Source organism: Acyrthosiphon pisum, chromosome A2 (genome assembly GCF_005508785.2).
Source record: "Acyrthosiphon pisum isolate AL4f chromosome A2, pea_aphid_22Mar2018_4r6ur, whole genome shotgun sequence".
NCBI lineage: Eukaryota > Metazoa > Arthropoda > Insecta > Hemiptera > Aphididae > Acyrthosiphon > Acyrthosiphon pisum.
Genome location: NC_042495.1, coordinates 37,792,868 through 37,807,428, shown reverse-complemented (window position 1 = coordinate 37,807,428; position 14,561 = coordinate 37,792,868). Strand labels below are relative to the sequence as shown.

Sequence of the window (14,561 nt, the reverse complement as noted above, 5' to 3'; positions counted from 1 at the left end):
TTATAATTTATTACAAATTAACAATTAACAATATCATACATAATGTAAAGAGCAAGAAAAATATTTTGTTTTAATCTTATTATTGATTATTCTTAACAAAATTAAACATGATTAATTTTTAAGTTGTATGTGTATAATAGATCATTTCTAAAGAAGTTTTTCAAAAACAAATTTAAAGAATATGATAATATCACTAATATCATATAAGTATAAGCTTAAGAATGTCAGTTTGATTTCAGTGATGTCATAATAATTTTAATATAAGCAACAAAAGTCAAAAACAATTATTGACCAAGTTTTTAAGTCATATACATGACAAATAAAAATATTTTTATAATATTAATTTTAAATGAAAACTTTTTTAAGGCTTAAATTATTGGTTGCTTTGTTGTTAAAATATTTTTTTATGGTGACAGAGATAAACAAAGTTTAGAGTAGGTATTAAAAATATAATAACTCGCTGTAAAATCAGATGCATAACCTTCGTATTTATTAGGTTTTCAAGTGTTAAGGATAGGTGTCAAGAGAAAAATGCAATTGTTCTCTAAATTTGTGGCTATATTATTAATTGTTTATTTTGCTTTTTAAATACATTTTAAACAAGTATAACTTAATTGATAAATATATAATATGCTAATTACAATTTACAATAATTATTATTCTGTACGATATTCATGTTTTTTTTTTGTTTTTATGAAAAACTGTCCTATACTATATTTGGACCCTAAATTATGTTCTTTTTGCATAATTTCTATAATTAATACGTAGGAAGTATTATAAAAATTAATCTAAAATACAAACAATAATAATATTAGTTATAACTCATACCAAATGTTACCATTAAAAGGAGTCGGGAACTTTTTTTTTCTACATTACAAAAAATATATATATTATACACGCACATTAATACAATATTGTTTTTTTTTTCATATAATATATTTACTATATTTTCGACAAATATTCTATAGTCATAAATAGATTTACAACTTAATTTGGGCACAACTTGAAGTAAGCATATTATATTTTTTTTTATTTTATTAGCGTTTCATCATGACATATTTTGTCATAAATTATTAACACATACATTATTGTAAACAATAGGTTGTAAAATATATTATTTTATAAACAATGATTTGGAAATTAAAAACTGTATATATTGTTTCTATATTGTTTTTAGTGAACACATTTCATTGTATTTAAAAACAAAAATTGATTAAAGTAAATAATAATGGTTTTTCTATTCAGTATAGTATATTTTTATTAAATATCTAACTAGAATAATGTCAATAATGTAATACATGTATATTTTTGCTATGCGATTGTGTTCAAAATTAATAACAACACATTTTTCCTACTCTATTAAAAATTTGAATCTAATGTCTTTCGTTTTGTAAGTAATTGACAGTTAATTAAAGGCTTAAAACAAAAATGTATACACGATAAATGATTATAGATTACATATTATGTATATCTTGTAAATAATTGACAACTAGAAGGAAAAATGCACGACCAAAAGGTCAAATGCATGTGTATATATAATAGGTTACATATTATTATAATATAATGTAAGTTCACAACATAATGTGAGGTTGGATGGGTCACTTTATAATATACACAAAGTTCAATAAAAATAAGGATTTCATTATTGGATAATAGGATACGTCGTATATACATAAGTTCAGATTTATAATATCAGCAACACCGCAAACATAATGATATTATAAAAACAAAACAACACCGCACTTAATATTATGTACAAGTAGTGATTTAAATCAAGTCGTAGGACGATCGTAAATTCGATGCAGGAATTCAATAGTTATCAAACATTGATTTTAACGTTTTCACTTCGAAGACGCCCAAAGACTAATGTTAGTTACACGTTAACATTTCGCCAATGATGTGAATTATTATAAGTTATATTAGTCATAACTGTACAATTTTATTTTCAACAAATGTAATTTAAGATAAGTAAAAAAAAATCTGTGTTATATTAATTGCGTGTTTATGAGTATGACACACAAGCGTAACATCGGTCGGTTGTTGGTTCGACTGAAAATACAATTTGTTATAGAACAAAACAAAAGTCAAGTTATTTTTTTTGCGGATATCGATAAATCTCTATTAGAAACCGTTACGATCCGATAACACAAATTTCCATATTATTAATTAATTACCCATCATTTCCGACCGATAATCATTATTATTTATATCATTATATTATTGTTGTTGTCGTTCGGTCTACGATGATTTACGATTTAATAGTGTCTTCGGTCGACGATTCTACACGACGCGTATTATAGAGTAACGCGAGGTTAAAAATATGTAAATGGAAATGTTTTATCCATTATTATTATTATTATTGTATTATTACTATGCGCCGTCCGGAACGACAGCCGCGGACGAGCTCATATCCATCGGTGCCGGTCGTGCCACGCTATCGTGTAGTGTTGTTCCGGTTCGGGTGACCAACAATTGTCCGACAGCCAGCAGCCGACTATGACGGTGGCCATGCCGATCAACAGGGCAAGTATTATGTACAGCTCGGCTTTGCCTGAAACACAATTTTTCGAGTGTCATCATAAAAAATGTAATAATAGCGCGACTTTCAATTTTTTTATCGTATTATTTCCTGAAATATCACGTGACCCGTTACAGTACAAAAATGTTATAAATCAGATTTCAGTTGGTACAGAAAAATATAGTATATTAGCGTCTTCTCTCCAATTTTTTCCTTTCATAATGAATTTATTCGAATTTGGATTTTCGGAATTTTTAAGTAGGTATACTAAAGTACCCTATTTTGAATTATTTATATTCATCATACCATTTAAAGAGTGCCCAGTGGCGATGCAAACTTATTTTTTCCAAAAGATAACCAACATTTTTTACTGTAAATAATAAATTGTTAAGAGATGATATTTTCGAAAATTATGATGTATTTAAATTGGAATTTGAACGAGTATTTTTTAAATTAACACAATATTAAAGGAAATAAGGGAGTTTGACATGCCTGGTAAACCACCCTATATATGGGTGTAAATATGAATTTGAACATATTTAGTATACTTACTGTAGGGGCGTCAACTACAGTAAATAAACGATAAATAATCGTCATTCGTTATACGTTGTACCTATCATCTATCTTTGTTAAGACTTGATAAAACAAATATCCGGTGACACTGGGCTACAAAAAATAATCTAAATTTATATGTTTCACATGTTTAAAAAAAAAAAAACCAATACCTATAGAACACAATAATATAGTCTAAATTCGGTACTCAATACCAAAAACACGATAGAATGCATTTGTACCGATATTGTATATTATATATTGTTATCTTGTCCAGGTTGCTTAGATGCTTATCATATTCCTTACTGCAGATTAATACCTACCGATATAGTGAATACCCGAATCCAAATCCAAAACCTAACGTGTAATAAATTAATGAAATAATTCGGACCCCCGACACTGATTATAAATAAAGAAACATATTATAATATGTATATTTTTGTCGTTCTACCGCACACAATGTACATTTATAGTTTATCCGTTTTTCCATTTCCTCTAGCATTTTTGTTTATTTTTTTTTTACACAGCTTTCGCAGTAAAACGTTTTCATTGTGGACGACGAAAACACAATGCTCAATTCAATATTTAAAACATGATGGTAGAGCGAACGAGTCTTGCATTAGAGACACGAATCTTACACACACACACACACACACAACATAATATACATATGTAATATATATTCGCAGTGGAAAACACAACGTTATTTTCACCACATTCGTGCGCAAAGACTTTTACTACCTTCGCGTGTTCATAATATTATGTATGATGTGGCGTTGCAGAGTATATCGAGAAACTCGCTCGGAGCATGCGGTCACCGGGGAATACTCTTGTGGTTCCTCTCTTTTTTTTTTTTCTTTATATATTATTATACAAACTTAATCTCGAGAGAAATTGACAACGCACGTTTAAAAATACAGAATCTTTCCGGGGAAAACTTCTATGAGGCCGTTGGGTTTTTATAGGTCCCGTGGTCAGAACAATATAGGCAGGTAGCATAATATACGAGGTATGAGCTATATGCATACGAGTGCAGTATATATTTATGGTGACAAACCTGCGACTCGTGTATAATATCACAACGAAACGACGAGCATACATATTGTTGTTGTTGTTATTATTATTATTATTATTATTATTGTATAAAAATACGAGAGAGACGATTGCATGGGTGGTATAAAAATATACAAAGGAGAAAAAAATCGTCAGACCGTTATTAAAATTCATTGGCTTCGACAATAACAATAAGGTTAAAAAATTAATTTATTCTTATAACAAGTGAGCGAAATCTGGTAAAGGTCACGAGTGAAAGAGATCTCTTACAGTTTTTTTTTTTTAGAATATTCCTGCACGTTTGTTTTAATTTTTAATATTATATTCATAATATTACATAGGTACTATAATAATTATTAAATAAATTATTATACATAATAGTTATTAGGTCATCTGTATACACGCACATATTCAGTCTAATTTATTCTCAAGTACTGTCTTAAAATATCAACGATCTTTAGCAAATGGCCTTCTTGCTTTAATTTTAGTTCTATAAAAACGAGACATCATGATCTCGTTATAATTATACTTAACAGAATATAACAATTTATAATATCATAGTGCTGTTATACCTACAGTTGTGAATAATACATTTTTGAGGATTACAAATTGAAATATACTATTACGATCCATAAATATAATATATATTTCAATAAAATATTTATTTTGAAAAGCGTTTACGACGTCATTCTTGTTATTACTGTTGGTTTTTGGAGATGAATCCTCACCCCTACATATAAACGTAGTAATTATTATTTTATTACTTATCATTTAATTTATTGTTAATATCTATTATACATTTATACATCTCATTTGTTTTGGGTCCCGGTCTGTATCTTATAAGAAAAAATATTATATTTAATATAAAATTATGAAATCTAAAATAATGTTGTGAACGGAAATTTCCGGGAATTTCAAAAACCATAAAAAGTTACAATTTTTTTCAGTAATAATTTTTTTGTTGTTATAAACAGTGAAGTCTTTTGATCATTTTTAAAATTTTTGATTAATTAACCCGCGGCAACCGGGGTGACCCATTGGGTGATTTTTTTTTTACAGCATGGCGGAAGCTACTGTATGTTTTTGTAAACACATTTGTTTCAGTTTGGCAGAATTTCAAATTGGGCACCCGTAGGTTTCTGCCATGCCCGGTCGGGGGATGGTGGCCTCTCTCTCCAGACAAATGTCTGCCTGAAGATAAGTGCTGCCCATGACCGAGATTCTAACCGGTGACGGTGTCTTAACCGACGTCTAAAGGTGCGTTTAAATAAGGATAACTATATTATTTTATAGTTTATAATCATTTTGAAATGTATTATAAGATACCACTATGGAGAGTTTTACATCAGTATACCTATAGGTACAATTAATATTTTTAGCAGAAAAAAAAGAGTGTATTTGTTCAAAATGAGTACCTACATGGCTATATTATAACAGCCATGTATAAACTACTGATGAAACTTTTTTAAGTAGTTTTTAGATTCTAAGAGGAATGAGGAAAATATAAAAAACAAATGTTAAAAAAACAAACAATAAATGTTTTGTTGATTATTCATTGTCATCGTAATAGTTTTATATACCCATTTATTTTATTTATTCGCTAGTACAGTAGTACATACCATGGTTGGTGACATGCAATAAATATTACATTTTATTTACCCTGAGTTGTCTGTATTTTAGGTGTGGCTATATTGCTATAATATAGACTAGGGTCTAAGGCAGGGCTCACCAACTAATTTCAATGTGGGTCTGTTTTGAAACTTACCAAACTTAACGTGGTCTAAAACACTTTTAATGTCTTTTATCACACATTAATAATTAATAACTGCAGATTTAGGTTAGTTATGTTCAAAAATAAAATTCGTTATTGTAAATTCGTATTGCAACATTCGATGATTTTATTAAATTTATGAGATTTTTTTACAGTCATACCTATATATTTAACAGTGAGTGTTTAAATTGTTTAAATATTAAAGAAATAAAAAGGCTAACTTCATACATTTTTTTAAATTTAAATTTAATTATTAGTAACTAGTATAAAAAAAATGTTGCATAAAATGTTGTTTAGTTTTTGCAATGTCAATTGTTTGTTTATTGTATTTTTCTTGTATTAATATTAATGTAATAAAATATCAGAAAATTGAGTTGGGATCCATTGGTTCCACTAATATACCTACCAATAATCTTGCCATAATATGTATATCTTAACTGAGATATTTTTAAATATTTTTATGAGTGCTTTTTTAAATTTTGCAAAAAATTTGAAATACACCATTTTTTTTTTAGCCTTATGATGCGTAAACTATAGTTCGTTAACGTTCATGTTCACATATTTCCGGGAATCTCCGTCGCACTGTGTTCTCGATGATTGCCCATTTCTTGTAGAATATTATAATTTATAATCAATTTTAAAATAATCGACTATTTAAAAATGATTTACCTAGAGAAGAGAGCATTTTAAAACTTTAGAATCTAAGTATCATACTGAATATTTGTATTATTGATAGATACTGATACATATATTATATTTATGTTATGGTAAAATTGCGAATACGCGTAAGATAAACCCTAGGCTATTTATCGATTACTGGTGGAAAATTTTTCAATTTCTGGATTTTTACCGATTTATATTGGTAAATTCTAGGATATACAAAATAATTAGGAGCAAATGATTATAATTTGATTGTAGTATGGACTTTTATAAACAATAAATCATAAATATTAGGATAAACAACATAATATATCCTGTTATGATGAAATTTCGAATTATACCTGAATATAATTGTCACTTAAAAGACTATAATTATAAATTATAATAATTATGTTCCACCAATGACAGATCGTTTAATATTGCTCGTTTTTGTTGCACAAAAATATTGTTTTTATCATATAATAAATTCATATGACAGCAAGTTTATTACGAAATAAAAAAAATTGTTTGCTTCATATTAGGTATATAAAAATTTAATATAATAAGTATCTTTTGAAATAACTGATGTCTTATAAATATTTTCAGGAAAAGTAACTTATTTATGTATATATAACATAAATCCAGCTGCATATTTAAATAGTTTATGAAGAACTTTGTGAAAGAGATTGAATTTTTATTACTATTCTCGTTATTATGCCGTAGTTGACAAAATGTATATTTAAGTTCCGAGCCATTTTAATGTATGCCAAAAGCAACGTTTTGACAAATATGTCATCTGCTCCTGAACATGATGGATTAGATAATCGCGTCATTTTAATGATTTTTGTTGGATAATTCCGTACATTAATCCTTCGTAAATCATGACCGCAATATTATCACCTCTAATGTTAATCCAACGTATTAAACGTACCTACATCGTTTTGGTATTAGTATTGATAAACCAATTATAAAACGTGGTCAACTTTATGAAACCATAAATCACATATCGTTAAATATTTCGTAAGTGCTATTATATGTGAATCGTAACTGCTGAATAATAATATTAGAATTAATATTAATTAATACCATTTTAATTACCTTTGTTTTTGATTAGTGTAATTTAAAAATTAATTAAAAAATTGTCAATAGTCTTAGTAAGAAATACAGTTTATAATATTATATTCTATATTTATATCAGTTAACCAAGGTTTGTTCACGTGTAATCCAGACTGAAAACTTATGATTTTATTACAGTATATTTTATTCTATTTCTTTTAAATGAAAAAGGTATATTACATACTAAATAAGTCACGGAACGGGTGGTCCGTTTGCTTTTTTTTTATTACACTCATTTATAATAGTTCCTTTGTTTTCATCAATTCTTCACATTTTACCTTTTCCAGTCTGTTTTATATGTCTACATCGTTCCTCACATTTATTAACCTGTAGCGAACAAAATGTAATGCTAGAGGAAAAGAGTGTTTAAAAAAAAAACCTAAAAAGGTGCACAGAATGGCAAAATTATTGTGTAACGACCAATCTCAAAAAAGTTTACGCGTAAGGTACCTACATGCAAAATATCCGTTAACGAATAAAATGTGTTAAATTGTGAAGTTTGTTTCGCGTTTCTCGTCTGCTCCTGATAAGTCACGGCACGCGTGGAAAAAAAAACAATAAAACCGTTTCGAACGCGGTGTGTACGTGAAATCCTTTCAGGTTGTTTTTTTTGTGCCTTAAACTCGTAAAGTTTAAACGAAAATCAGCCAACCAGAAACGAATCGTGCATGAAATGCACCACCTATGCCGAAGTTTTTGAATAATCTACGCAGTGCGTGTGCATTGGGTACGCGTATGCGTGTTGGGAGTAAAGGGTGGGGGGGGCGAACCTATATTAAACGCGAGGAACGTAAATCCGGATAGTATTTAAGTCCACGACCCGCCCGACGTTATTTAATATAATAATAATAATAATAATAATAATAACATAGTAGTTTGAACCCTTATTGCCTTCAGGTTTATACGGTTCTGATACCTTTCGTTTCCAAGAGCAGTCCGCACCGCAGCCGGAAATCATTCCTCTTTATTGTACGACAATGATAGGTATATAAGGTATATTATAGGCGTTATAATATTATACTGAGCGGCAAGCATGATATATTACCAAGTCAGCTTGTCGAAAGACGCACACCGTATCGTATAATATATTAATTAAATATCACGGCGCCAAAGCCAGTGATGAGTAGGAGGATTATGCGGGGAGCTTAAAACGTGTAAACACGATGACATATAAAGTTATACGCTATAATATCATTGCAACACATTTTTATATTTTACATTTTAAATTAAATTACGATTTTCCAATAGATTGTGCCAAATATAATTGTCACTATGACAAAACATTAATTTATCAATATGAACAGTTGTTTTAATTTTGTCAACTTTTACAATATATTATAAACCATACTATATAACCTACCTACGACCTATGTGACAATCTTTATTTATCAACGAATTTTTGAAAGAAAAGAAAATATCCAGTCTTTTCAATTTAGGAATAAAATTATTCATATTCTTAAAATATTTTCAGGGAAATCAGTAAGTAGATTTATATTATTGGATATTTGTATAATACTAGAACAGTATGTCCGGGTTAATATTTAAGTAGGATTATTTTTAGTAGTGAGATCGATGGTCTAATAAATCCAGTCTATGGATGAACAGTTCACACATTTCTCATTATGAACTTTTTTTAAAACTAAATTACAGTTTTGAAATGTATTAAATAAAAGTTGTATAATATCAACTTTTATATAGGTACCTACCTACAATATAATATTGATTATTACAAAGGCATAATATTACGCCTAAAAGTGTGAATCCCTGCGGCGTTTAGACGACCGTCGTGGTGTTCGCGCTATTCCAATATCTTTTGCGAAGAAACGCTGCAGAGAGACCGTATGTTGTTCCTAAGATGAAGGACTAAGGTACTATCAATAGTTTCCACTTATCAAGATTTGAAATTTGACACAACTCCCCACAAGTCAACATGGTCCTGTAATATTGTATATAATATTATATAAAATATAAATATTATGTAACGAATTGAAAATAATTAATGCAAATCAGTAACAGATCTATTTCAGAAAGTAGGTACACGAATAAGTTGTGTGTTTACATTAATACTATTAGTTATACTTATTTGTATTAACAGAACGATTTTTAACCGTTGTATTGATCGAAGCGTAAGATTAATAATACGTTCTTATTTTTATGGCAAAAATAAATTTTATATTGACATAATTGTTTTTATTCAACAACAATGCATAGTTTTTTTTATTTTAATATAAAATATTAATAAAAAAAAATAAAAACAGTAAAAACTACATTTATATTTTAAATACCGCGCAGCAACCCAAAAACAAATACCTAGGTAATAATTCATAATTATTTTTTCACGTTTTTAATTAATCTTCGTTTTGGTATATAGCAGATATTGGTGTCTTAAGATAAGTAATATTTCAATTTTTATATTACTACAATTTATAATAGTTGTTTATAAATAAAATTTAAATTTTATTAAATTATAATAGTTGTAGCTTTCTACTTTGCCCGTATTATATAATATATTATATATTTAAATACACGGGAAAAATATTTATCTATTCATTAAACTTAATATATTGCTTTTTTATTTCTCAGAAATATTTTCCATCCCGTTAAATGGAAGGTTTATTTATTATTAATTTAAAAAAATTGCTGTTACCTAGGCATCAGTACCTATTTGATAGGAGAACATATTATAATAAGTAGACGTTTAAAATAGCATAATTCTTTAATTGGTAGTAAACGTCTTAATATATCATGCAACCTTATACCTAGGTATCAAAAAAAAAAAATATGAACATTTAATGATTCAAAGTTATTTTATCGATAAATCATAAAATTATACTATTTCATATTTGATAAGACCTTTGTATAATACCATGCATTTAAATGCTTTCCGAACTTATAGGCTGTTTTTCTTTACGCTTAGACAATAGGTGTGAAAAATATAAATATAATTTCTTTCATAATATTTTTAATATTTATAAGAGCTAAATAAAACTGTTTGAGTGCTAAAATAAATAAAAAAATAAAATCAGTATACGCATCTTTAGTTGCGCTCGGTATCGAATGAATAAATATTATGCCAAATTGACTTAACTGTGCGCTTGAAACGAGACGCGTGTGCCACGTCATAATATCGTGCAACTGACATTTGTTTAGCCTAAATATAGGTACTAAGTAGTTCGTAGTATTAAGATCTATAATAGGTAGGTAAAATACCTATAAAATAATTTGAATATAGTATTATATTATTATATCCTTAACTTGGTTACATAAGTATCTGTATTCGCAAGTAGGCCAAACATTTATATAAGTTAATAGCGATCACTGATCAGGTATGTGCGTTTTTGGTAAAATAAATTTACCATCGCGACGAATTGCAGTAGAATTTGTTCATACCTATATTGATATAATATACTCGTAATATACGATGCGGTCTATAATAGACATGCCACATGCCATATGTATAAATATCTATAATAATACATGATAATATTATATATATCATATATCAACAGGATGGCCCGTTGCGATTTACCATTTTGATTTATTAGTTAAACGAGAAAACGAAAACACGGTGAACCATCCTCTGTATAATATAATAATATTATATTATATCCTTCCGGCGGAACTTATTCGTCGGCGTACACGAACATTCGGATAATAATAATATATAATTAATAATCCGCGGCGGTACCCAAATAATTATTATATTATGCACATAAAATAATAATATTATATTATTAAATACCATATAACATTATCGTATATGGACGCATCCTACAATAGTGACGATATAATGTATATTGTATTTATATATAATAGCAGCCGGGCGTTATTATTATATAATAATATAATATTCTCGTCACTCGCAATTGTTTTAGTGTAATGGTGGATATATATTACCTACTATATAAAGTACTTACATGACGAACGCAGTTCGCACACGCATACCGCACACTGCACACACACGCGTTTCTTACGAGCAAATGTTAATATTTCAACTAGTTAATAATAAGTATAATAATATTTGTGCATATTAATAATGCACATATTATAATAGTCGTATAATATAATATGCACTATGGCAGCGAAGTGTTGCGTACCGGCAGTTATGTATAATATATTTACGCGTGTGTACCTACGTCCGGACGTGAGGTGAGCGGCTCTGGTATATATATATATACATATATATATATATTATACTATTATAAATATATACGTGTACCTATATTGCATACATGTGTAAAATAATACACGCATTTCCATTTTCCGTTCAGTTCTTGTTTTATTCACCGCCCACGCCCCTCGATTTTTTATTCATAGCTGGCATCAACGAGCGCCACCACTACGGCCCTGCTGCAGTTGTCCAGTACCATTACCAGCCGTTATTCGCCGCCGTCGAGCGAAACATGAATTGTTTATTTATTTTATTTATATTTGTAAAGTCGGTACACGCCGGCACGGAAATTACGCACTAAAATGCATAAGGGAAATAAATAGTTATTACTACTTAGATTAATAACAAGACATAGTACCATAATATTAGTAGGTAGGTACTAAATGTTAACTAAAATATAGTTCGATGATAGATTCAAAGTATATAATATTTTTGAGAAAAAACATTTGGCAAAATTATAGTCATTATTTAATTAGTGGGACATTTCGTTTTATAAACTCTGTAATTTTTAAACCTTTACGGACCTTAATGTCGATAGATACCTACACGTGGGGATCAGGCGAAAGATCAGAAGAGTTATTAATCCTAGGATCTGTAGATGATACCACCCGTTGTAGCTGAGATCCATTAAGGAGTTAATATGAATTGAGAAGAGGTGAATGCCATATGATATTACGTACCTACTTGATAGGCATTTAGAGTTTAGGCCAATATTTGAGACCTCTCAAACGACTTGAGTATACTAGTTAAGTAGTTAAGAATATAGCAGCTTACCTAATATTATGTTATATATTAGGGACTACTATACACTAAATAATGTTCCTTATTATATTTATGTTATACATATTTTCTTGCACGAACTCACCGAGTGGCTGATCACTGCTCTTCCATATGTAACTGTACACTGTCCCCGGGTCAGTTCGCCTCCATTCGCCCCTCCAACCACGTCGCGATATGGCACTGTTGTTGTTGTTGTTGTTGTTGTTGTTGTTGTTGTTGTTGTTGTTGTAATTGTTGTTGCCGATGTTTGAGTCCAGAGGCGATCCGGCTTGAGGTTGACTTGGCTGTCCCGTTTGTGGTCTACAATTGCCATCTGCGAATATAAGCATAATATTATTATAATATTGTAATAATTGGAAAAAATTACAAAAACACAAAATATTAAGAAATATTTCAATTTTGATTTGTTAGGATTATTGCTTATAATGAAAAATGGCTTACAAAAATTAACCGAACACTCGGTCTCTGGAATTCCACTGTAACCAATTTTGGTTTAGATCATAACGAGTACCCTAATATGTATAATGTGTTTATCTAAAATATTGTGACTTATGTAGGAAGGTAGGTACGTACGTTGGAAAATTAATGTAGGACGTAGGTATATACATTTTATACTTCGGATTTACTTAGTTAATATTTAATTAACAGATAAAAGTCTATAATATTATAATATGTATAATGTGTTATACAATAATATTATGTTTAAGGCACGTGAAATGATTATTTTAAATTTAAATGAACAAGTAATAGAATAAACTTTAATATGATGAATTATTATTACAGTGTATTTGATCTTCTGACTGGTAGTGATTAATTACAACCATGTTCACAATTATACATAAAAAACACTAATGGTGTTAAAACGTAGAAATATTGAAAACCATCGCTTCCGCGTGATACAAGCTTAAAACATTTATGCAACCATAATAAATGTGAATTAATTTACAATGCGTCGAATTCGTTCTAATTGAAATGTTATCAATTTTTAAATTATAAAATACTACACACACACACACACACACACACATTAAACGGTGTGTTCTAACTTTGTTTGGTATGACGATGAAAGAATAAAATACATTATTTTTTTAATTATATAATAAAATGAAGTCCCTAAAGGCTTATTTAAATAACAAAATCATTTAATGTCATTATTATTTAATTCGGTTAATACTCGGACGAATTGTTTATGTAAACTTTTATTGAAGAAGAACTGAAAATTATGTTATCGCTTAAAGCAGTGAGGGTTACAATGGGTATAATGCCACATTATAAAAAATAATTGAAAATTAGTATGTTTTTAGTTATACGTATGTATTATATTTTTTCTTGTATTGCCTTTAAAATTAATTTTCCACATTGTATTATAAATTAAAAAAAACCTTAGTTCTAAAATTAAACTTATATAAATGAATATACCTAATGATAAACAATAACTTGTGAATTAAAATGCATTTTACAATGAAGATTTATATAAATAGACCAAACAAAAGGACATAACACATAATATATTCTTTTTCATGTGCAAACTGAACAATTTTCTGGTGAATTGAAGACTAGAAATATTACTTTATAATCGAAACAACAACGTAGTCTACCTGACAGTATCTTTCCACTCGACAAATTAACTCTTAAAATTGTAGGTTTTTCATAACTTCAAGTCAAAAAACTGTAACTAAAAATTCTCGGAAAAGCAATCTGTTTGATTACTTTTTAGATTTTGAGCAGAGCGATGAATGTATTGGCTTAACAATGACATGTGTTTTTTTAAATATTTTTTTTTTGTGTCATTGTATACTTTTATAGCAGAAAAAAATCCTTAAATATTCAACTTTGAGAGTGGTATCTGGGATAGGTTCCCAATACCTACTCAACAATAAGTTACACTTGACACGTATTAATGTATTATACAGCAGGACGACTTCGCCGGTTTTTTAGAATTATATTTTAGATTAAGAGCT

The 14,561-nt window shown here is 28.5% G+C and overlaps 1 protein-coding gene across 2 annotated transcripts in view; it reads right to left on the bottom strand.

Moving 5' to 3' along the window:
• Nucleotides 1-2,040: 2,040 nt before the first annotated feature.
• Nucleotides 2,041-14,561, bottom strand: part of LOC100569282 (protein odr-4 homolog) — a 70,715-nt gene continuing 58,194 nt past the window's right edge. For both annotated transcript variants that reach the window (XM_003247280.4, XM_016807770.2), the window contains exons 3-4: nucleotides 12,686-12,913; nucleotides 2,041-2,551 (exon numbers count right to left, since the gene is read on the bottom strand). In XM_003247280.4, coding sequence (XP_003247328.1) covers nucleotides 2,406-2,551; nucleotides 12,686-12,913 — 374 coding nt within the window. In that variant the 3' untranslated portion in view covers nucleotides 2,041-2,405. The remainder of the gene's footprint in view (nucleotides 2,552-12,685; nucleotides 12,914-14,561) is intronic.